Source organism: Panthera tigris, chromosome C1 (assembly GCF_018350195.1).
Source record: "Panthera tigris isolate Pti1 chromosome C1, P.tigris_Pti1_mat1.1, whole genome shotgun sequence".
Taxonomy (NCBI): Eukaryota; Metazoa; Chordata; class Mammalia; order Carnivora; family Felidae; genus Panthera; species Panthera tigris.
Genome location: NC_056667.1, coordinates 33,277,708 through 33,300,807, shown reverse-complemented (window position 1 = coordinate 33,300,807; position 23,100 = coordinate 33,277,708). Strand labels below are relative to the sequence as shown.

Sequence of the window (23,100 nt, the reverse complement as noted above, 5' to 3'; positions counted from 1 at the left end):
GCCCAAATTTCCTAGCCCACGGCTGGCCCACCACTGTCATTTGGGAGTCGGGCCGGGGGCAGAGGAAGGCATCCATCAGAAACAGCTCTACCACTTGACCTCAAGCAAGCTACACACCTCCTGTTGGAGCTTGTTTTCTCAAGTGCAGTGGGGGTCATATCCACCTCTCTGGGTCAGGTTGAGGATTTTAAAAAATTACAGAACTGGTGGAGTCAGTCATACAAAGCAAAAGAGTGAATGTTGTCTCCCAGTTGTAATGGTTTGGTGTCTACCCTCACAGACCTCTTTCTGGGCATGTGTATATATGTGCCTATAAATGTGACTTTTATGTGATTGAATCTCACTCTCTACATAGTTCTGAGCAGCCCATCCTGTTCACCCACCACCCCTCAGAGGTAAATATTTACAGGTGTATTTGCTCTGCCCCTACAAGCCAAGTGCCATTGTACAAGTTCATTTTCTTCTCCTTCCTTACACAAAATGTATATCCTACACATTATTTTTCACCTTGCTTTTTCCCTTAACAGTCTGCCCTGACACTCCCTTCATCAACAGCTGCATAATATTCCATTACAGGCATATCCCACTGTGATTAAGCCATAGCACTCCCATCACTTTCTTCATACCACTCACCGCCTGATGTATTTTAGGTATTTATTTTCTGCCCGCCCGCCCCCAACTAAAATACCAAGTTCCGTGCAGGCAGGGGTTTGCTGTAGTTTATTGCCGAATCCCCATCAACTAGAGTAGTGTTGGGAACGTGCATACAGGTATGATCTTCCCTTAGTAATGTGTTATTAGGAAACCTTTCTTGTGGAGAAAAAGAGGTCTGAAGGGAAGGGGCTTTTTCAAGGTCATGCGAGTGCGGGGGCGGGGGGGGGGGGGCTGGGACTTGAACTTGTCTGCTGCCAGGGACCTCTGCATATTCCCTTGGTTTTACCAAATTAATTTCATCAAGGTCGAATTGGTGCCCGTCTCACTACTGAATGGGTACCTGTCAGGGGTGTCGGTTTCTGCAGATGTCCAGGGCCTGACCAAGGCCCATGCATACAACCCTGCTTGTTTGCTTTTAACATCCCATTTTAGGACAAACACCTTTTTGGTTTTTTAGAGAGAATGATTCGGTTTTACGTGGAAGCCTTTGAAAATCCTGTGCAGTTCATGTGTTAGGTTTGCACATAGCCGTTCAGAGGACATAGGGCTTTAGGCAGAGATTGATGAACTTTTTCTGCTCTGTGGGCCATATGGTCCCTGTGTGCCATTGTAGTGCAAAAGCAGCTATAAACAACATATAAATCAATGAGTGTGACTGTGTTCCAATAATATGTTCTTAGTGGTCACTGAAATTTGAATTTGGTATCATTTTCATGTACCACAAAATATTAGTCTTTTTTTTCCCAGCCACTTAAAAATGTAAACTTCGTTCTTAGCTGGCAAGCTAGATTTAGCCAACAGACCATAGTTTGCCAACCTTGGCTTAGGGCAAAATCTACCCAAGTGGCCAAAGGTTTCTGAGCTCTGGCCTGGGCTGTCCTGGCTCAGACTGGCCAAGGCCCAAAAGTTTCTAGAATAGAATTTGACCTACATAGGAAGCACCAGGTAGAAACCTTGTTTCCTTCAGGGAGAGTACCCGGAAGCAAGGTGTGGGGGAGGACATGAGCAGGAAGGGCATAGGATTTGACATCAGAGACCTCCTGCTGGAAGCTTCACAGAAGCCGAGGACCTTCTGATTATCTACTTTTTCCTCTCAGAGCCTCCCGTTTTCTCATCTGTGAAGTCAGAGTAATCTCTCCCCCAGCGTGTGTTCACGGTGATTTAAATCAGTACCCGTGAGCCCCTGGCATGGCGCCTAGGGCCTCCCTCACTGGTGCTGCTGGTACTGATAAATGCAGCAGCTCCCTCCTTTCCCCTCTGCTTTAAAGATTGATGAGTACCTTCTGTCCCCAGGGCCACCGTGGGGTGCATTGAAGGAAACGGCAAGAGGAGTAAATGCCTGAGGTCACCTGAAGGTTAGGCTTTGGAGGGGGTAACCCATCACTCTTCTTTGTGAAAAGACTTGGCAGGATGGAAGAGGTCAGAGAGTAAACTGCCAGTCAAGGAATCCAAAGAACTCAAGTCCCAGCCCTGGCTTTTGTTTTCTGACTATCCTGGGCCTCTGCCCTCTGACCTTAGGCTCCCCATCTGTCGCATAAGAGTGCTACAGGAATTCTGCAATTTCTTGGGCTTCTTTTTTAATGCCCAGAATTAAAAACAAACAGAACCATACACAAAATAAATAAAAAAGGAGCTGTTACGGATTCCATAATCCCCTCCCTCACCAACCCCTCCCGCCCTCCTTAGAACTGGGGACCAAGCCATTAAAAGCTCCCCATGTCCTAGGCTTCAGTGCACCTCCCAAAACCATGGGGAAGCTGTGGGAGGAGGCCAGGATGAGAGCAACGTCTGGATCGTGCCAGCACCGTGACCCTCCTGCAGAGAAGGCCCTGCCTCTGAATGGCAGTAGCCATATGCCCTCCCTCTGCCAATATTGACCAAGGGCCAAACCCAAGGCTGGAGCACTGTGCTGAGGAAGGGCACACAGGCATGGGTCAAAAGGCCACAATGCTTAGCAAGTGATGCGACACGGCCGGTGCCATTTGGCATCCCGGCATGTAGGAGGAGAGGTCCTGAGGCTGACACCCTGGGAGGGGGAGAACCCTCAGTGGGCCCTGGGACCCTCACACTGGCATAAGGCTGGTCGGGGTGAGGGGGTGAGGACCTCCTCTGTGCTAGACTCTGAGCCTGGGCATTTGCTGAACTGAGAGGTCTATGGCGCTCCTAGGAGAGTCAGGGTTTGTACTCTGCCTAATTTCAGAGATCTTTTCTCTCTGGTCCCGGGAGTTGTGAGTTACTGTTAGCCTGTTTCTCTGCCTCTCAGAGCTGATGTTCCAGTACTCATCAGAGGTTAGATAATGGCCGGGTTAAAATCTGTTAGGATGAGTACTGTTCTGGCAAAGTGGATACACGTAGAGCCTGTTTTGCCTGAGAGCTAAATTCCAAAGTGGTCTGTTTTACAAATGTTCTGTGCCATGCCCGACCCTGGGCACTCTGGCTGCAGAGCTGGGTAAGACCCAGGTCCCATTTTTAGGGAGTTCCCAGACTGGTAGGTGAACAGCAAATGGGTATTCCCAACTGCTAGAAGCCACAGCTAGAGACTGCAGAGGACATAAGGGCAAAAACCCTGGAAGAGTGTGGGATGTTCTAGAAGGTAGCCTCAGCCCCAGGGCGGTGATGGGCTGCTGGGGGTCACAGATCCCAAATATGTTGCTCCTCCACTCCTAAAGAAGGCCTCACAAGAAAGCCACAGCTGTGGGCTTTGTTCCCCTTCTCTTAAGTTTTCACCAAGCAGTTCATCAGCTTGGTACATAAATAAATATCTGTGGAATCACATGGAATGAATGATTCCATCACGGCATTTCAGTTGCAGCCACAGAGCTGGTGGGGACAGATGGTGCCCTGGTGGCCCAATTGAGGGTGGCTTCCCATTCTTCCCTGATTCAGCAAGCAAATGCTTGTCAGGTGAACCCTGCCAGGCTCCATGATGGCCACTGATACAGAACTTGACAGCAACTCTTGAGGGAAAGAACTCCGATCCCCATTTCCTATGTGAGGAAACCGAGGCCCAGAGGCCTCCACATATCCCAACTCCCAAGTGAAGGGAAGCAGTTCTTGGCCTTTCAGCCCAGGTCTCCTGATTCTCAGTACAGCCATGATCAAGCTGGATGTGGTGGGGGCAGCCTACCCAGGAGCGGGTGATGCTCCTCCCCCTGTATCTCGCACCCAGCTGCACCCAGCTGCACGGAGCGCTCCCTGTTTAATCTGGTGGAATCAGGCCCCTCTTCTTTCCCCTGCACACACTGTTCTGTCTACCTGGAATGCAGTCTTGCCGCTGCTTCCCCACTTGGCAGACTGTCTGCATGTCCTTCACGGCCCAACTCCAATGTCACCTCCTGGGAACCTATCTTTCGATTGTCCCCAGGCGAAATTAGAAGTCTCTCCCTCCAGGGCTCCCACAATGCCTTCCCCCACCCCCCTGTTGAAACTCAGACCACTCTGGCCTCTGCACTTGCTGGGGTACCTCTTCCTTGATGTCAGGACAGGGGCCTCTTTCATCCAGGGCCTGGAGCATGGGCCACTGAGCATTAGTCCTAGTGCAGCAGCCTGCCTGGGTGGCTGTGGATATAACCCAGGGCGTGGGTAGGCAGGTTTTCTAAAGTAGAGTTTGACCTTGACCTGCCCATGCAATTCCAGCCCAGGGGTTTGTCTTTGGCTCCCAGTAGCCCCTACTGCCAGAGGCCACAGCTGCCCAACAGGGCCCTAAGAGCAACAACTTCAGAGGCCCAGACACCCCTGGAACATCAGAGCCAGACTGAAAACAGGGTCTGTAATACGAGGACTTAGCTCTCATGGAGCCCCTGCTGCAGCGTCATTCATTCCTGTGCTACCAGCATGGCTCTTACCAGATCCACGTTATCATCTATATTATTTTTCACTTATATTTTTATCTAAATGCTTTGTTCTAAGTAATATGAAACCACGGGGCTTATACAAAAAAATTCTTCTGAGTAGGTGACACATTCACATGGTTCAAAATTCAAAACCACACAAAAGGGGGTAAAATGAAAAGTCTCTCTTCCACCCAGCCTCTGCCATGAGGAAAGCTCCAGCATAGGAGGGATGTCCAGAGTTGGGCCAGAAAGGGGCCAGGTGGGCCAGTGGGAAGGTGGTCTCAGCACTCATCTGATGAAGAATGGACCAGCCTGTGCACTCGTACTAGCCAAAGCCTCTTTCTCTTTCTCCGCATCTGATGTGAGAACCTTGGCTTTTGCGATCGTTGGCCTGAAAGCTTCTAGGGAATGAAAAGACCATACTAGAAACCTGTCTGATTAACCATAAGCCCAGTGCTCTCTGTGAGGGTCTTGAAGTCAGGGCTGCTTCGGGATTCTGTGGGGAAACTGAGGCCGAAGGCCATGGCCAAGCAGCTCTCCCCTCCACATGTGTGGCTCAGTGCTTCCCAACCTTCCCCCCTAGCGCCCAGCCCCCAGCCCAGGGTGTGTGTGGTGCCCACAGTGAATGCCAATTGCTTTGGTGCCCCTCCCCCAGTTCCATTCTTTCACAACCAATTAAGGGCCTGCCTCACGTCACATTTTGGCTTTTTTATTTTATTATATTTTATTTATCTTATTTTATTTTATCTTATTTTATTTTTATTTTTTGATAGAGAGCACACATGTGCACAGGGAAGGGGCAGAGAGAGGGGGAGAGAATGAATCTCAGGCAGGCTCCGTGCTCAGCACGGAGCCTGACATGGGGCTCAATCCCACACGACCCTGAGATCGTGACCTAAGCCAAAGTCAACAGTCACATGCTCAACCAGCTGAGCCACCCAGGTGTGGCTCACCCCTTGGCTTTTTCATTTTATAAGCCAGAAAAGAAGAGTCCTCTCCCTTTCTCCAGCAAGGTCATCTTGCTCACCTAGGGCTGTCCTGCCTGCCAGCCTCTTCCCTGCCTGTGGCCTTCATGCCCCAGGCTGCCATGGGACAAAAACCCACCACCCTTTTTCTCTCCCAGACCTTTGCCCGTTGAAACACCTTGGCCACGGGCGCCTGGGTGGTTCAGTCAGTTAAATGTTTGACTCTTGATTTGGGCTCAGGTCATGACCTCAGGGTCATGGGATCAAGCCCAGTGTCTGGCTCCATCCACACTGAGTGTGAAGGCTGCTTGGGATTCTCTCTCTCTCTCTCTCTCTCTCTCTCTCTCTCTCTCTCCCTCCCTCCCTCCCTCCCTCCCTCCCCCCCCCCCCGCTCCTCTCTCACACACTGTCTCTGTCTCTAAATAAATAAATAAATATGAAAGAAAGAAAGAAAGAAAGAAAGAAAGAAAGAAAGAAAGAGGAAGAAAGACCTTGGTCCAATACTCTTACTTGCCTGGTGTCCTGTACTTTTCCAAAGCACATTCCTTGCTGTTGTCATCTATGTCCAAATAACCCTGGGAAGCTCATGGTCTGCAGATGGTTGCCATGAAAGGCACGAGATAGGGAGTCAGGAGCCCTGAGCTCCAGTCTGGCTCTTTGCAGTCTCCTGAGTAATTTGGGACTTACTCTGCCTCTCAGGATTCAGTTTCCTGCCCCGTCAATGGAGGGAGGAGAAGAGAGGAAAGGGCAAGACCCCACCTCCAATGCTGACTGGCATGACTGTTCCCGTCTTGCACAGAAACAAACGAGGGTCCAGGGAGGAGTGAGGATGGGCGACAGCCTGCTGGAATTCACAGAACAAGTAGCAGAGGGGCTAGAATCAGAAGGCAGCATTCTCTGGTCCAAATCTAGGGTGCTTCCCCCTACCTATGCAGCTCCTCCCACATAATTTGGCCCCCATTGTTTAGGAGAGTTGATTCTTGGGCTTCCCAAACAGTCTAGAGCCACCTGGACCCAGGGCATGGCTCCACCAGAGGAATGAGACTCCGGAGTGCCAAGACCTGGCTGCAAAGAAAGAAGACCCTAATTCCCCTCTCTCCCCAGGAACGAGTCTGGCCGGCCCAGTGTCTAGAAGTCCCCGGAGCTGGTTCAGGCATCTGAGATCAGGAAGTGGCCGAGTTTCCTGGGAGAAGGGCTGGTGTGGTGCCAGGAGTCAGGCCAGATATCTGAACGAGGGAACCAGCCCATGTCCTGCCCTGTTGTAACCTGGGCCCAGACATGCCTGTCACAGTATGGTTTTTTTTCTCTGCAGAAGCTGACCGGCCGCCTCATGCTGGCCGTGGGAGGGGCAGTGCTCGGCTCCCTGCAGTTCGGCTACAACACTGGAGTCATCAATGCCCCCCAGAAGGTGAGTGCCGTGCCTTCCTTGGATTATCAACACCAGCTTGCTGTGCTGCACACTGCACACCCCACATCCCACATGCTCACCCTGCCTGTTGGGTGTCAGTCGTTCACATCAATTCACCATCTGCTCCCACCGGCCAATTATTCTGGCCCCGAAAAGGTCAAAAACCCTTGGCTTTGGCCTTGGAATCTCAGGGCTGCAGAATCATGGGGTCTTTATAAGTCATTTTGACCAACCTCGCACCCACACGGACATTTCTAATAATCAGAACGATGCTTGGTGTGATGATGCTCCATTTACATAACACTCTGGGATTACATAGGGCTTTGTGGTGCTTACCTCACTTGCTGCTCACAGTGCTCTATAAGGCAGGCAGGCAACAATCAGCCAGCACTCCCCTCCTGCAGGTGGGAAGAGGGGCCAGAGAAAGGAAACCTGCCCAGTATCCCCCCAGCTAGGCAGGGATGGAGCTGGTATCCAACCCTAGTCTGCCATGGAGCCCTCCAGACCAGGTGCTCCTACCACCCTCCCTCGTAAAGCATCCTGTTCCACGTGGAAACAGCCTCCTTCCCCTGGAGGCCCAGCGCCAGTCACATCAAAAATGGTGTCTTATCCTAGGGAACCAGAGGGATTAGGGGTCTGCTGGAAGGAAGGCTTGCTTCCTTCTTCTCGCAGCACATCCCAGATCCGTCCTCACTTGTTCCTTGAATGTCAGGACTGCGAGGGTCCCCCGTGATCACCCCCAGCTCAGCCCACCTGCTTCAGGAAGGAGAGAAGATGAAAGGGGTCAAGGGGCAGGACAGGATACTGTAAGGAGTCCCTTCTCTATACCAGCCCTTTTGCATATGTTTATGAGGTTGGGTGGTGAGTCCCCATTTCATAGACCCAAAGACTGAGGCCCTGGACAGATGAAATGACCAACAGGCTCAAGGTCGCATAGCTAGTGAATGGTGGCTCCGGAAGCCAGACTCTGTTTCCACAACCACAGGCTATCTCCTTGATCAGTTGCCATGTCAGTTGGAAAATCTGTACCTTCCTGGGGAGGACGAAATGAGAGTGGACAGTCCTGTCGGGACCACATTCATTGTGCAGAAGGGGAGGCTAGAAAGTGAGTGTGGCTGGCTCCCGAGGCCCAGTGGCCTGTCTGGGGGAACTGGGAGTGTTGGGAGTCAGAGCTGTCCTCCTCCAAACAGGCAGAGGGTGGCTGTGAGGGGCCATGCCTGATGCCCGGGAGCAGGTCACCAGGAAGGCCCGGCCTGCTGAGTCATGCTCAGCTGCAGCGGAGGTGACGGGACTTTTCCAAACTCGTCTGAAATGGCTCCCATGCTTGGAACAGCACCAAGCCCTGCTTTAGCTAAGTGCTCTGAGCAACTCTTGCCAAGGTGCGTGCCTCGACACTGACTCCCTTTGGGAATCTACAGATGGAAATCCTGCAGTCTTAGAGGGAGGTTGAGTTCTGCACTTGTGGTGTCCTGGATGCTCCTGACACTCCCAATTCTGATGTAATTGATCTGGGATGCTGTTTGGGCATGGAATGTTTAATGCTCCCCTGCTGATCCTAATGTGTGTCCAAAGTCCAGAGCTCCTGGATTAAGTGATGTCTCGACCTATCACCTAGTGAATTAATGAGAGAACGGGGACTCTAAGATCAGGATAGAAGAAGTGTTTTCCAGAAACAGAACAGGGATTGGTACGCAGAGGAGAGAGGCTCGTGTGTCTGTAGGGTGAGTGGGAAGAGAAAAAAGGCTGGGGAGGCCAACAGGTAAGCCCAGGCCTGACTACAAAGGGCGTCGTGGGTAGATTTCATCTAGAAAATCTCAGCCGCTGGCATGGCAGGGCACCATCAGGACGGGCACGTAGGCACCGAAGAGTCGGCCAAGCTAGGAGTAGGGACTTCAGAGTGAGGACAATAGGGACTCATTGAAGAGGACAGATATGATCAGATTTGCATTTTAGGGAAAGGATTCGGGCATCTGGGCGGTGGGAGGGATCTAAGAATGGGAAATGAGAGACCAGGAAATAGCAAGAAAGCCGCTTTGGAATAGGGATAGGAAAAACAAACACCACGCAGGAAGAATGGGCAGGGTTTGGTCATCAGTTCAGTGTGAGGATAAGAGTGGGGTTTAAAAAGGGATTCTAGGGGCACCTGGGTGACTCTCAGTTAAGTATCTGACTCTTGATTGCAGCTCAGGTCATGATCTCACAGTTCGTGAGATCAAGCCCCGCATCAGGCTCCACACTGATGGTGCGAAGCCTGCTTGGGATTCTCTCCGTCTCTGCCCCTCTCCCACTTCCATGCTCTCTCAATAAAAAAACATTTAAAAAAAAATGGCTTCTAGGTTTCTGGCTTGGGCAATATGGGATCTGGAGGAGCAGGTATGGGAGGAATAATTGATAGGTGCCAGAACTGAGGTGACATATTTGGAGATGTACAGGAAGCACTTGGACATGGGGGTCTGTTTCTCGGGCGTGTGGTCAGCTGGAGAAAACCTGAGCGCTGGTCACTGGTATCCAAATAGCAGGAGATGTCCTGGAGAGACTGGAATGAAAAGAGAAGGAAGAGTCAAGTAGGAGGTGATGGATGAGGTGAAGAAGGAGTGCTATCAGGTGCCCCAGAGGTTAACCTGGACAAGTCAGCCCCATATTGCTGAATGCCAAAGACTGGATGGTGACCCTGTGGTGACCAAAGTTTGGGTGAAGCCATGTGGGTAGAAACCTCCCTCCAGCAGGTTGAGGAGGGCGGAGGGCATGGGAGAGATTAGAGATGGCTCTTCCAAGAGACTTAGTGGAGAAAGAAGAAAAGAGGGTGGTGGTTGCAGGGGTCATCTGGCTGGGATGCTTTTTCCCATGCGAAGACTTCATTTTTAAATGTGCTGTAAGGAATCACCAGAGAGGGTGAGGGTGAGGGTGAGCTGGGGAGAGGTCTCAGGACTCAGGGGCTGCTGGAGCAGAGGCATCAGGGTGGCACTGGGCGGGGAGGGCCCGAGATTCTTCTGAGGCTGTAGATGCGGACAAACCCACAGTGAAGTTCTCGGGTTCTCGGTGCCTCCCGCCTAATCAGAGACAGACGGAAGGGGAGAACAGCTGAGAAGGATGGGAGGGGCAACTGGCCGGGGCGTCTAGCAGGCCTGGTGGGCGGCACAGAGGGCATTTCTGGGAGCATTTGTGAACACCTGTCCAGAGATCACTTCAGGAGCCAGGCAGCGAGGCCCGGAGTGGCCACAGTTGATTGTGCACACACTGAAATGGAGTGGTGTTTCCAGGGTGTGCGCTCGGACTCCCCGTGTTGCAGACACTTCTCGAAAGCCTGGTCATAGTCCTTCCAGGCAGGGGCGGGTTCAATGTGATAAACTTAAGCTGCGAAGAGGGGATAGGATGACACAAGGGTAAGGGTGACGAGCACAGTGACTCAGCCCTGCCTCAGCCCTGCGGACACTTTCGCTCCACAAGGTCTACAGGCTCTATCCCAGACAGTGGGAGGTGGGGCAGGGGTGGAGCTGTGCCAAGGTCTGCGCACTCGGGGAGACCCCTGGGAAGATCCAGAACATAGCACTGGAGAAAGAGGAAGGCAGGCTTATGCAGAGGGGGAGGGGGCAGCCTTTCAAGGGGCAGGTGGCCCAGGCACTGGGGTCATGTGGTGGCAGAAGTGTTGCGCCCACACACCGACGTCCCCTGTCTGTTTAGGACTGTTAGGAAGCTGCCCTGGGCTGGCCGGGTCGGCCTGCTTTCCTGAGGAGCCTGCACCTCACTAATGGTGAGGATGCCAGAAGCTGGGGCTCCTCCATAAAAAAGGCCCCAAAGGGCTTCCTCCTGGAAGTGGTTAATTAATCATAACATTATCTTAAATGTTTACAGAGCACCTCCCCATAAATCATCTCCTCATGGCCACCCCACAAGGTGGGTGGGGCTGGGTTATCTTGCCTTCTTATAAAGGAGGAAACTAGGCTGATGAGGTCACCTGGAAAGTGAGAGGCTGAGCTACGGCTGGCCTCCAGGCTTCACCAGGGAGTGATGACCACATCCCTGTGACGCCCCTGCCAGGCCTCCTGCCTTCTGGGGAGGAAGGAGGAGGGAAGCCCAGCCACACAGAGAGCAAATAAATGAACAAGGCATCCTGACCACCATACTGGGTGGAGAGAACGGCCTCTCCCTTCCCCAAATGGCCGAGTTGCCAATAGAGATGACTAAAGGCCATTTAGAAACCATGCGTTCCTGGCCAAGGGACAGTGTCGGGCATGTCTCAGAATGAAGCATCCTCAGAAGCCAGAGTTAGGGCTGGAAGGGGCCTGATGGTCCACTGGTTTAGCATTCCTTATTTGACAAAGGAGGAACTTGGCCTGGAAAGCAGGCGAAGTCTGCCTGAGATGACCCGGCTTATGAGCGGAAGTACTAGAGGCCCACTTCTCAGCCCAGACTTCTGCCCACTGGGGCTGCACTGGGCTCCAGGCTCCAGGTAGCCTCCCCTTATCTCTGTCAAGATCCGGAGAGTTCTGTGTTCCCTCTGGCCTTCACCCATCTCCACTAATACAGACCCTTACAGCTTACTGTGTAAGTGCACAGAAATCAGAATTCGATTGTTTCTTATAATCACCTCGTTAGGTACGCACTATAATCCCTGTTTTATAAGAAACTGGGACACAAAGATGTTAAGTGACTAAACCAAGGACACACAGCCAGGACGTGGCAGAGCTGGGATTGGAATCCAGGGAGTCTGGCTCCAGTCTGCATCCTTGACCACCGTAGAAGGAATGGCAATTATACTACAGTCAGATGGGCACTGAAACACCCTTTCACACACCTATAACTGCTACCCAGCTGCCCCCTCTTACTCTGACTTCCAGGCCGAGTCAAGCTCAGTCACGTACAGACATCTCAACGGTTTCCCACACATGGTTGCATAATTTTCTTACACCATTATAGCCCTGTCATAGCTACATCATCGCTTAAGCCCCTCGAATTCATGGCGTGTTTATCAATTAATGACAACTCTTTCTACCCCTAGCCCTGTGCTGGGACCTAGTGACACAGATGAATCGGACGTCTCCCGTGTTGAAATGTAGTCTAGAGGGAGCACATGTTTCCTTGTAGTTAGCTCTTGGGGCAACAACGGACAGAAGCGTGGATGGAAGCGTGGGCAGGCTCTGTGGGAGTGGAGAAGGGAGAGGGAGAAGGTACCTGGCCCACAGAGCAGGGTTTTTCTCAACATTCACCTTTGGGGCCAGATAGTTCTTTGGTGCTGTGGGAGGCTGTCCCATGCATTGTAGGATGTTTAGCAGCATCCTTGCCAGCGCGACAACCAAAAATGTCCCGACGTAGCCAGATGTCCTCTGCAAAGCCACACCGCCCATGTTTGAGAGCCACTGCAGTGAGGAGGAGGGGTACTTTCAGGAAGGCTCTCCAGAGGAGTGTTTGTGTATTCTCTGAAACTCGCCAGGGAGAAGGCAGAGGAGCAGCACAAGCGAAATTGCAGCAATGTGGGGTGCCTGGGTGGTATGGGGGAGTCACTGTGTGGGGGTGGGAGGGGGCAATGGGGAGCCAAGAAGGGCTGGGAGCAGGGCTCCTGCAGGGACATGAAGATCTCTCTGCCGGCAGGGGAGACTCTGGAGATCAGGGACCAGTGAGGAGGCCAGGGTGAAGGCCTGGCCTGGGTTTAGAGAGAAACCATGCCAGGGCTGTTCTGGAGAAGCAGCATGGGTGATGGGAACCTCTCCTGTGGGCTTGGGGCCCAGCTTCCAGTTCCATCTGGCTGCCTGGGCCTCTTCCCCAGGCTCCAAGGAGGGGCCCCAGGGGACCCAGCAGGTGGGGCTATCTGTCCAACACCACCTGTGGCATCTGCTCTGAACTCTCAGCTGACCCTGGGGTGTGGCTGAAAGTTGCTATGGAGACATAAACTCTGGGCTGAGGGAGGGTAGCTGTGGGGGAAGGGATAGCAGGGAATAGGAAATCGTGGTCAAGGCCGGGCTGAGGGACTGAACTGGACAAGCTGGCCCTTTCCTCTTTCTAACTGGAGCTCAGAGCTTAGGTGGCTCTTTAACCCTTTCGCCCCCCAGTAACATCTGGGAGAGAGAAGAGAAGCTGAGGTGGGAGCTCTAACTCTCCCTCACAGGATGATCTAGAAGACCCTGGGTTGGAGGAGTCTACACGGAAGGATGTTGAGACCGGCCGGGGGTTCTGAAGCATACCCCTTCTCTTGGCAGTAATCTAGAACTCTAGATCAAGGGTTGGCAGGGAGGCCAGGTCCAGCTAGCAGCTGATTTTGTATGGCTCATGTGCTAAGAATGGTTTTTACATTTTTAAAGGGGGGAGAAAATTACGTTACATTGAGACGGGGGAAGAAAAATAAGCAACTGTGGCCATATGTGGTCAGCAGACCCTAATATTTTCTGTCAAGCCTTTTACATAAAATGTTTAGCAATCTTTGCCCTAAACTTTGACTTGTATGCTCCCTGCTGACAGGGAGCTCACTACCTGTAAGGTAGACAATCTCCTCCTCTGAAGCCTAGAAAGCTTTTCTTCCCCGAGGTGAAGCCTGTGCCCTGGGGCTCTGCAGACCTGCTGGGTTTCTCTATGAGTGGGGCAGCCAGGCAGGGTCTGAAGAAAGACTCCTTGAGGCAGGGCCCTAGTTCCTTCAGGTCTTTCTTGCACTATAAATTCCTTAGGATAATGCTATATCTTCAGGCACTTTAAAAATGGAAAACCCTGTCTGTCCTTAATGCTCCTCTGAAGATGGCAGCTTCTCTCCTTGAAAGAACAACAGTGACTTAAGTAACCGCTTATTCTGTATGCTGGGCAGCAGACTGTGCCTCATGCCCAGGCCCTCACTACAGACACTGCCCAGACACAGAGGAAGTCAGAACTTCCTCTGCAGACAGGCAGACGTGTGGTCCTTCTCCCACAGTTGCCCGGGTGGGGAGAGGGAGGAGGGGGGATTCCCAAGGAGTCAGATGTGATGCAAGCCTCCCACCACTGCCACCCTCTTGAGAACTGCTGGGATGAGGAATAGGTTTTACTGGGAACCATCCAGTCTAAGGGATCTCAGCAGCCCAGAGGAGGTCTGCTTCACCACGCTGGCTCCTACAGTGTCACTAAGCAGGCATCTGCCCTCTAGGGTCAATGTGGGGTGATTGGACAGAGATCCTTCATAGCCCTCAACTCCTGAGAGTCTGATGCCATGGCGGTCCCCCCTCAAGCTGACTAGGAGCACCCCCCACTTCTGCCCAGCATGCATGCATTCACACAGACCCTCGGTGGGTAGAGAGGTTGGGAATAGGTTGGGAAGGGAGCAGAGATACAGACAGATCTGGCTAAACCTGATGCATTTGATGCGCAGGGCTCCATGGAGAGTAATTAATCACGGGAGGCAGAATCAGTTGGGTGGATGGGAGGAGTCAGGAGGAGAATCCGGGTGAGACCTAGGGCAGGTGCTGTACAGGCAGAGAATAGGATAGATGAAGAGGGCGAACTGACCGGGACCTAGTGACTGATTGGATGTGGGCGGTGGCAGGATCAAGGGTCTTCCAGCCTCGTGAAAAGCATGTGAGGTGGGAGGGAGCACGGGAGTGGGAGCTTTCAGAAGCACCAGCCAGGCCTCAAACATGAGCCAGGGTTGCAGAGGCTGCCAGTGACTGTGTAGTGGAGACTGGGTCTGTGGGATCCTTCTGAGGAAGAAGGCCCTTCTTTGCTTAGGGGCACTCAGCCAGTGCTAGGGTGGATGCTGAGGGCAGGGACTGGGTGGATGGTGACCCCAGAACTTGTCCCCACGTAGGGTTCTTCCCATTCTCCAGGGACTCCCTGCCTTTCCTGGGCCAAGGGCCAGTTCAGCCCCACGTGGGGCATAGACCCCCAGATCAGAAGGCAGGAACTCACTGCGCAGCCTCAGCTTGGCCAGGAAGTGCTGCTGGGGGTGGAAAGGATGAGCCTGAGGCCAAGGTGAAGGTGAAGGGGGCTGGGTATTCCCCGTTATGCATGCCCATAAAGAGGTCTGATCTGAGTAGCAGGGGAGCTCATGAGCCATTGAGGAGCTACCTCTTGACAAGGTTTGGTCCCTCTCACTTGTTACCACAAGGAGCACACTTCACTGGGGGAAGGGAGCCTCTGGGATTGTGGTCCTCTTACTGGCTGCCTCAACATCTCCAGCCAGCCCCAAGAAGAGGGTTAAAGACCCGAGCAGCCAGAACAGAAACCTCAGCCTCACATCTTTAAGCTCCTTTAGGTAGAAAGCCCTTACTCAGCCCTTGTTGACTCTGCACACAATTCAGGCAATTCCATTAACTGACTTCTTGGCAAAATTTAAATTGGATGTGGAGAGTTCTCTTGAGACAGCATCTGAACCACGGGGGTGTGGAGGAACACCCTGAGAACTACAGAATGCATCAATTAAAGGCCATCTGGGGCAAACACCTCTTCCTGCCCCCGTGGAGAGCCCCAAGGGCAGCAGAGTGAGAGTGACAAAGGGAGAAAGATTTCCACCCTGATGATGGGTCCTTAGTGGGGCAAGCGTCATTTATCTGGACAGTCCCCTTATCCAGGACAGCTTGTTCTCTGCAGGGCCTGATAAATGGACCATTACTGCTCCCAACCAGTCCTCCTCTGGGGTTGGTTTTATCCCTTGAAGAACACAGCACTTTGTTTTGTTTTGTTAAAATCTGCCTTCTTTCTGCCCCCAGCAGAAGCAGGGGCTCCCAGGAGGAGAGCCTAAGGCCTTCTCTTCATTCACTCACCAGGCATCCCTGGCACCAGCTCTGGGACAGGTCCCAGTGTGAATCCACTAGGGTCCCTGCGCTCAGGGAGGACACACTCCTGGGAGCCTTTGAGCTGGATCTCAAAAGGTTTCAGCATGGTAAGGCAGGATGGGCCTTCAAGGCAGAGTAACCATGAAGAGCATGAAAATGAGGCCGAGAGCAAAGGTAGAGATGGTGTTAGGTGGGGAGGTCAGACTGATACCTGGCAGGAGCCTTGATTTTGAATGATGGGATGCAGGGTTGGTTGTACTTTGTCAGTGGTCTGACTGCCCTTGGGTCAGTACCAGAACATGGTGGGGTCCCTTGGCTCAGTGAACGTGCCAGGAACCATGTAAGCACTCTACGTTTCATTACTCCCCTGCAGCATGATGAAATAGATATTGCTGATGTCGCCATTTGAGATGAAATAATTTGCCCTCGGTCCCAGTTGAGATAAATGGTGGAGCTGGGATCTGAACTCAATTGTTGTCCAGGTTCCTAACCCCTACACTCTGTCTGGCTTCCTTGGGACATAAGATCTTTAGGTCTGCCTTCCTCCTCTCCCCATTCCTGTGTCAATCTGTCCTCACCCCCTAGAGCCCGGCCTCTGTCAGGTGTCTCCAGACTTGGGACAGATCATGGCAGCAGGACAGGAAGAAGGTAGAGGCCAAGGACCCGTTGCAACTGTGCAGCCAGGCCCAGCATACTCGATGAGCATTCCTGGGACCAAGAGCCTCGTTCTCCCCTTGGCAATTATGGCTTACCCACCTCATCCTTTCTGCTAGACCCCTGGGGCTTGGGGGAGGATTAGAGAGGTTCAAGGGCAGTGGCATGCAGGTTGTGTTAAGAGGCTGCATACTGCTGCGTGCACATGAACTTGCAGCATGCATGTGCAGAGGGGTGCCAGGATGGGCTAGCTACGCAAGTTTTAGCTGCAGGTGGTTGAAGGGAAAGAGGGACATCCAGGTTTGTGACTGGCTGAAGCCGGGAATATTCAGATCGTGTGAGCACTAGTATGTGTGTGTGATGGTGCATGTACACAGGAAGCTGTTTCTGGGTATGTTGGGCCTGTGCCCAGCTACGCATGTGGCTGGGTGGGTCTGGCCAGTCCTGTGGCACTGGGTGTATATCTGTGTTGCCTTAGAGTAGGGTGAACGTGCTCAGGCAGAACCGGTGGATCAGGTAAGGCCCTCCATTGGGCGGGGGCGGGGGTAGTGGGCAGGCCTCTAGGACAGGTGTTTCCAGTTCCTGGAACTGCTTCCTTGTCCTTAGCTTTCCCCATGCCTCCCAGCTCGGCACCCTGGAGAGGGGAGGAGGCCATGGGTCCTTCAGGGTGTAACTCCCACAAATAGCTGGGCCTGGGGGTCAGAAAACAATTTGCACAAGTCTCTGGAGCATGTCTTATGTGCAGGTTGGTCACAACAGGCCCTGAGCGTGAAGTCCATGAGCCTTCCCTTCATCCCAGAGCGTCTGGAATGTGGAACCATCTGTCCAGCTGTATTTCCTTCCCAGCAGGGGTTTGGGGACAGGGCCCAGGTGGCCAGGGCCTAGCACCTTAGGCACTTTGAAGAGAAAAGGGGCAAGTGGGAAGAAGCACTTTCTCCCTGAACCTCTCTCTGCTCTGTGCCTGAAGTTCCACCATTGGTCATTTGCTGTCCACTCCAGCAAGTTCTGTGGAACAGATGAAACCATAGAGCACTGGAAATCACACCTGGGGGAAGCAGGAGAGCTGGTGCCACTCTGGAGATGGAGCCCATCCCCTTGTTTCTCACCTGGGGAAACTAAGGCCCACAAAAGGGAGGGACTTGGCTCAATGACATGCAGTGAGTTTGGGGTCTGGCCGGGTGCTGGGCCCTCTTTGAGGGGGCAGTGCAGTGCAAGGGGAAAAGGAGGCTGGGTCCCGGCCGACTCAACAGGCTGCTTCCCCCACTGCAGGTGATTGAAGAGTTCTACAACCAGACTTGGATCCACCGCTATGGGGAGAGCATCTTGCCTACCACGCTCACCACGCTGTGGTCCCTCTCCGTGGCCATCTTCTCTGTAGGAGGCATGATTGGCTCCTTCTCTGTGGGCCTTTTTGTTAACCGCTTTGGCCGGTGAGCAGAAGGGGTCCTGGCCCTGGCCAGGGCATCCCAGATGGGAGTGGGGGAGACTTCCCTGCCTGTTCAGGGTGTTGCCTATGACCTAGCCCCTGGGAATCTGGGGAGATCCAGGCACCCACCTGACCTGTGACCCCACCCCCAGACGGAACTCAATGCTGATAATAAACCTGCTGGCCGTCCTGTCCTCTATGCTCATGGGCTTCTCGAAACTGGCCAAGTCCTTTGAGATGCTGATCCTGGGCCGCTTCATCATCGGTGTGTACTGTGGCCTGACCACAGGCTTCGTCCCCATGTATGTGGGGGAGGTGTCCCCTACGGCCCTCCGTGGGGCCCTGGGCACCCTGCACCAGCTGGGCATCGTTGTTGGCATCCTCATCGCCCAGGTAAGCTGGGGCTGGGTCTCCTTGCCCAGCACTGCCCTCACCCCACAGCTTTGGTGGCTCTCCTGTGTTCAGATGACACCCTGATCAGAGTTGTCACCCAGCCTTCCACAGCCCTGCAGCAAGGGATAGCCTCGTGCACACACCCTAGTAGGCACAGGCCCCAGAGAGCACTCTGTCACTCACAGTTCCGCCAAGGCCTCCCTGGTGTGAGCGCAAGTCCCAGATGATTTGACCCTTCTGGTCCCAGCCTCGTGACCTGTCCTTCCCCTGGGGAGCCAGCCACAGGGAAGCCCCCTGGGACCTCCACATGCCAGGTTCTCTGCTGCCTGCAGGCCTTGAGGCCTTCCTTGTATACATTACCCTCTCTCTAGAAGGCTTTCCCTTTCCCCTCCCCAAAGTTGTCCCGCTGCAGAGTGACAGCCCCTATGCCGTGTGCCATTTGTCCTCCCACTTATGCTGTGAGGTCGGTCCTCCTTTCTTCATGTGACAAATGAGGACACTGGGGTAAAGCGGCCGCTGACACCACGGAGGCCACTGGGGGGGGCGGGGCCCGTGTGGGGGCGGGGCTAGGGCGCTCAGGGCGGTTTTCCCCACCCCTGCTGCCCGCAGGTGTTTGGCTTGGACTCCATCATGGGCAGCGAGGAGCTGTGGCCCCTGCTGTTGAGCGTCATCTTCGTCCCGGCGCTGCTGCAGTGCGTCCTGCTGCCCTTCTGCCCCGAGAGCCCCCGCTTCCTGCTCATCAACCGCAACGAGGAGAACCGGGCCAAGAGCGGTACGGGCGGGGCCCTGCCTTCCCCCCAGCCCCCCTCCCGCCCCGGCCTCCTTCCTGCTCTGAGCCACCCCCACCTTCCCTCCGGTCCCCCCAGTGCTGAAGAAGCTGCGCGGGACGGCTGACGTGACCCGCGACCTGCAGGAGATGAAGGAGGAGAGTCGGCAGATGATGCGGGAGAAGAAGGTCACCATCCTGGAGCTGTTCCGCTCGCCCGCCTACCGCCAGCCCATCCTCATCGCCGTGGTCCTGCAGCTGTCCCAGCAGCTGTCGGGCATCAACGCTGTGAGTGCCCCTCACCCACCCTTTCCTTTGGGCCCAGCCAAATCCCGTGGTCAAGTGTGTGCTGTGAACAGATCCCAAACTTAAAACGGACAAGCCCCTTCCAATGGAGCAGCTTTCCTTCAGAACCAAAACCCAGACATGTCCCCTTCATTCTACACTCACCCGTGTCCCACACCCACAGCGACGGAGGTGGGGAAAGAGCCACGGCACCTGGCCAAGTCCCAACAAACTCTCTGTCCCTTAGGTTTTCTATTACTCCACAAGTATCTTCGAGAAGGCGGGGGTGCAGCAGCCTGTGTATGCCACCATTGGCTCCGGCATCGTCAACACAGCCTTCACTGTCGTGTCGGTGAGTCTGCGTCATTGCCCACCACCGGTCAGCTGCCAGGGTCCAGCTCAGGGTGGCCTCAGGGCCTTGTGACCGAACGGCAGCATTTACTGCAAGCCAAGCAGTGTGTCAGGTTCTTCCTGAGTGCTGTGTCGTCTCATCCTCACAAACCTGTCAAGTTCATTACTCATATCAAACAGCCCATGGCACTGATGCTCAGAGAAGGGCAGCGGCTTGCCCAAAGTCACAGCCAGGATGCTCCGCTGTCTGGCTCTCTGGGGCTGGCTCTCACCCCCTGTCCTGCTGCCTGGAGTCAGCTCTCTGCCCCTCAGATCCTATGTGGTCCTTAAGCTGAGCCCCACGGAGGAGGCAGTGCTGTTTGGCTTTCTCAACACTTGGGACGAGCCTCTAGATGGGGGGCGGGCGTGGTCAGAGAGGCACTAGGAGGGGGTGGCACTGACTCTGTCTCTGCCCACAGCTGTTTGTGGTGGAACGAGCTGGCCGGCGGACCCTGCACCTCATAGGCCTGGCTGGCATGGCAGGCTGTGCTGTGCTCATGACCATCGCGCTGGCACTGCTGGTGAGTTGCTCCGCTCTGGGAGACAGCAGGGGTTGGGGGGAAAGCTCACGACAGCTTCTGATCCGAGTGACTGTGTCAGCCCCAGTCTGGCCAGAAGCATCCAGAGACCAGGTAGGGGCTGCCTTCTCCCTAGTTCTGGCTCCCTAGATTGTCTCCTACCCACTCACATCCTGTCTTGAACTGGCTCCTCCCTGTTCCGTGCTTTCTCACCACAGCACCTCTGGCCCCAGGACCTAAGGCCCCTTTCCCCAGGAATTGTTCTGCCCAGTACTAAGTCTTCCAAAGTCTTCAACTGTGACCTTAGTTCATCTTCAGAACAGCCCTAGAAAGTACTCCCCTCCTTACCACCAAGACATGGAAACATGCCTTTTCTCAGTTCTCACCCCTGCCAGGTGTAGTTAGTATTCCCATTTCACAAGTGAGAAATTCTAGTCCTGCTGAGGTTCGTAACTCAGCAGATAAAGGACAAAGCCAGGAATCGACCCCAGGTCTACTGGCCCTGAGCCTGTGACTGTAACCACTGTTACAGTGCCTGTGCCAGGCACTTCACATGCACGAACCCTCCTTTGTCTACCCTCTGGGCAAGGAAGCAACAGTATGCTCATTTTACAACTTAACCAGAGCATAGAAAGTCTGGTGATAGCTGAGAGGTCCAGCACGCAGCAGGTGATGTGTGGCAGATCTGGGATCAGACCCAAAGCCTATACCTTTTCTACTGTGGCCTCCTCGAAGAGAATGAGGATATAGGACCACATGCTTTGGGCCTACTCTGCTGGCCCTGAGCTGGGCACCTTACAAACTGTTTAACACTTAGTCCTAGGAATGCTCTTCCACAGCATTCTGCTTCAGGCGGACTGCTCTGCATCTAGAGCCAGGGGACCACAGGGACCTCTTCTTAGCACCTTCCGTGTGCACACCGCATTACCATTCCCAGAGGGTAGGCTTGAGCTCACAGCCATCCTGCAGGACTTAGATCATTTTGTTCAGATGAGGAAGCGGAGACCCAGTGGAGGGAACCTAAGCTATGTGGCAAATCCAGGATCAGCCCCCAGGACTGCCTCCCAGCCTAGGACTCTTAGCCCTGCCCTGGGCTACCTCTGCAGTTTTGGTTTCCTCTGAGGATCCATAACAACCTAATCTAACTTTCCACCCTTCTGTTGTCCTCAACAGGAACAGCTGCCCTGGATGTCCTATCTCAGCATCGTGGCCATCTTTGGCTTCGTGGCCTTCTTTGAAGTGGGCCCTGGCCCTATCCCATGGTTCATTGTGGCTGAACTCTTCAGCCAGGGTCCTCGCCCAGCTGCGATTGCTGTTGCTGGCTTCTCCAACTGGACCTCCAATTTCATTGTGGGCATGTGCTTCCAGTATGTAGAGGTAAGAACCCTGCACTGTCCCTGCTCACCATTGCTCTCCTGCATGCAGGACCCTATGCTGCTCTGCAAAATGCTCTCCCAGCTGTTCTCATTGGAATCCTGCTGAGGAGGAAATTGAGGCTCAGAAGCCCAGGTCACACAGCTAAAAACACCTCAATTCCAGGGTTCTTTCCTTAGCTTTGAATTGTCTCTATTCTGCTCTGCGGTGGGACCCTGCTCCCTGGAGCCCATCACATGCCAGATGCAGGCAGTCTCATTTAATCATCCCAGCATGCCTGGGCCTTGAGTAGCTGTTCCCTTTTTCAGATCAAAGATCAAGTCCTATAAGCCAAGGTCCTACAGTCAGGATGTAGGATCAGTACTCCAACCAAGTGTGTGTGTGTGTGTCTTTCAGCAACTGTGTGGTCCATATGTCTTCATCATCTTCACCGTACTCCTGGTTCTGTTCTTCATCTTCACCTACTTCAAAGTTCCCGAGACGAAAGGCCGGACCTTCGATGAGATTGCTTCCGGCTTCCGGCAGGGAGGAGCCGGTCAAAGTGACAAGACACCCGAGGAGCTGTTTCACCCCCTGGGGGCCGATTCCCAAGTGTGAGGTGCCCCACACCACCAGCCCGGCCTGCTCCCAGCAGCCCCAAGGATCTCTCGGAGCACAGGCAGCTGGATGAGACTTTCAAACTGATGGATTTCAGCAGAGCCGGGCCTGGGGCTCCTTTCTTCAGCCAACAGTGATGTCCAGAAGAATATTAGGACTTTAATGGCTCCAGGATTTTAACAAAAACAAGACTGTTGCTCAGATCTATTCAGACAAGCAACAGGTTTTATAATTTTTTTTATTACTGATTTTGTTATTATTTTTTTATCAGCCAGAGTCTCCTGTACCTACACCCAGACTTCACTCTGAATGGCTCAGTACCTGAAGGTGGGGACCAAGTCCTGCCTAGACACTTGCCTTCTTCGCCACGCTAATCTGTAGGGCTGGACCTATGACCAAGGACATACTAATCAAACAACGAACTATGAGGCTTCTACCCCAAGAGGTAGCTGTGGCCGCTCTCTTCTGAGGCCTGGATCTCCCTACCCTAATGGTTAGGCTCCACTAGGGTTCGCCCATACCCATCCCTTCCTGCCCAACCACTCAAAGTAATCTTGCCTTGCCTGAGACCAGTTGGGAGCACTGGAGTGCAGGGAGGAGAGGGGAAGGGCCAGACTGGGCTGCCAGCTTCTAGTCTCCTTTGCACTGAGGGCCAGACGATCACCATGAGAGGAGGGCCGTAGGAGACTGAGAACTCACTGCTCAAGAAGACATGGACACTCCTGCCCTGCTGTGTATAGATGGAAGATATTTATATATATTTTTTGGTTGTCAATATTAAATACAGACACTAAGTTATAGTCTATCTGGACAAACCAACTTGTAAATACACCACCTTACTTCCTCTGTAACTTACCTAAACAGATATAAATGGCTGGTTTTTAGAAACATGGTTTTGAAATGCTTGTGCGTTAAGGGTAGGGAGAATGAGATGGAATGGGAGCGAAATAATGGCTATAGTGACTTTGAACTTTGTGACTTGAAACCCAGTCCCTTCCAAGGACTGAACACCCACTATTGCTTAGTCTAGGGTCATACTACCTTGAAGGCATCTGAGCTCCTCTGATCTCCAGAAGCTAAGCAGGGTCGTACCTGGTTAGTACTTGGA

At 53.4% G+C, this 23,100-nt stretch overlaps 1 protein-coding gene across 1 annotated transcript in view; it reads left to right on the top strand.

The window, feature by feature from the left end:
* SLC2A1 (solute carrier family 2 member 1) overlaps positions 1–22,888 on the top strand; it is a 28,441-nt gene extending 5,553 nt beyond the window's left edge. The window contains exons 2-10 of the mRNA XM_042996839.1: positions 6,765–6,860; positions 17,513–17,673; positions 17,822–18,062; positions 18,672–18,834; positions 18,929–19,116; positions 19,361–19,465; positions 19,923–20,024; positions 21,195–21,398; positions 21,792–22,888. Of these exons, the coding sequence (XP_042852773.1) occupies positions 6,765–6,860; positions 17,513–17,673; positions 17,822–18,062; positions 18,672–18,834; positions 18,929–19,116; positions 19,361–19,465; positions 19,923–20,024; positions 21,195–21,398; positions 21,792–21,992 (1,461 nt within the window). The 3' untranslated portion in view covers positions 21,993–22,888. The remainder of the gene's footprint in view (positions 1–6,764; positions 6,861–17,512; positions 17,674–17,821; positions 18,063–18,671; positions 18,835–18,928; positions 19,117–19,360; positions 19,466–19,922; positions 20,025–21,194; positions 21,399–21,791) is intronic.
* Positions 22,889–23,100: the final 212 nt, after the last annotated feature.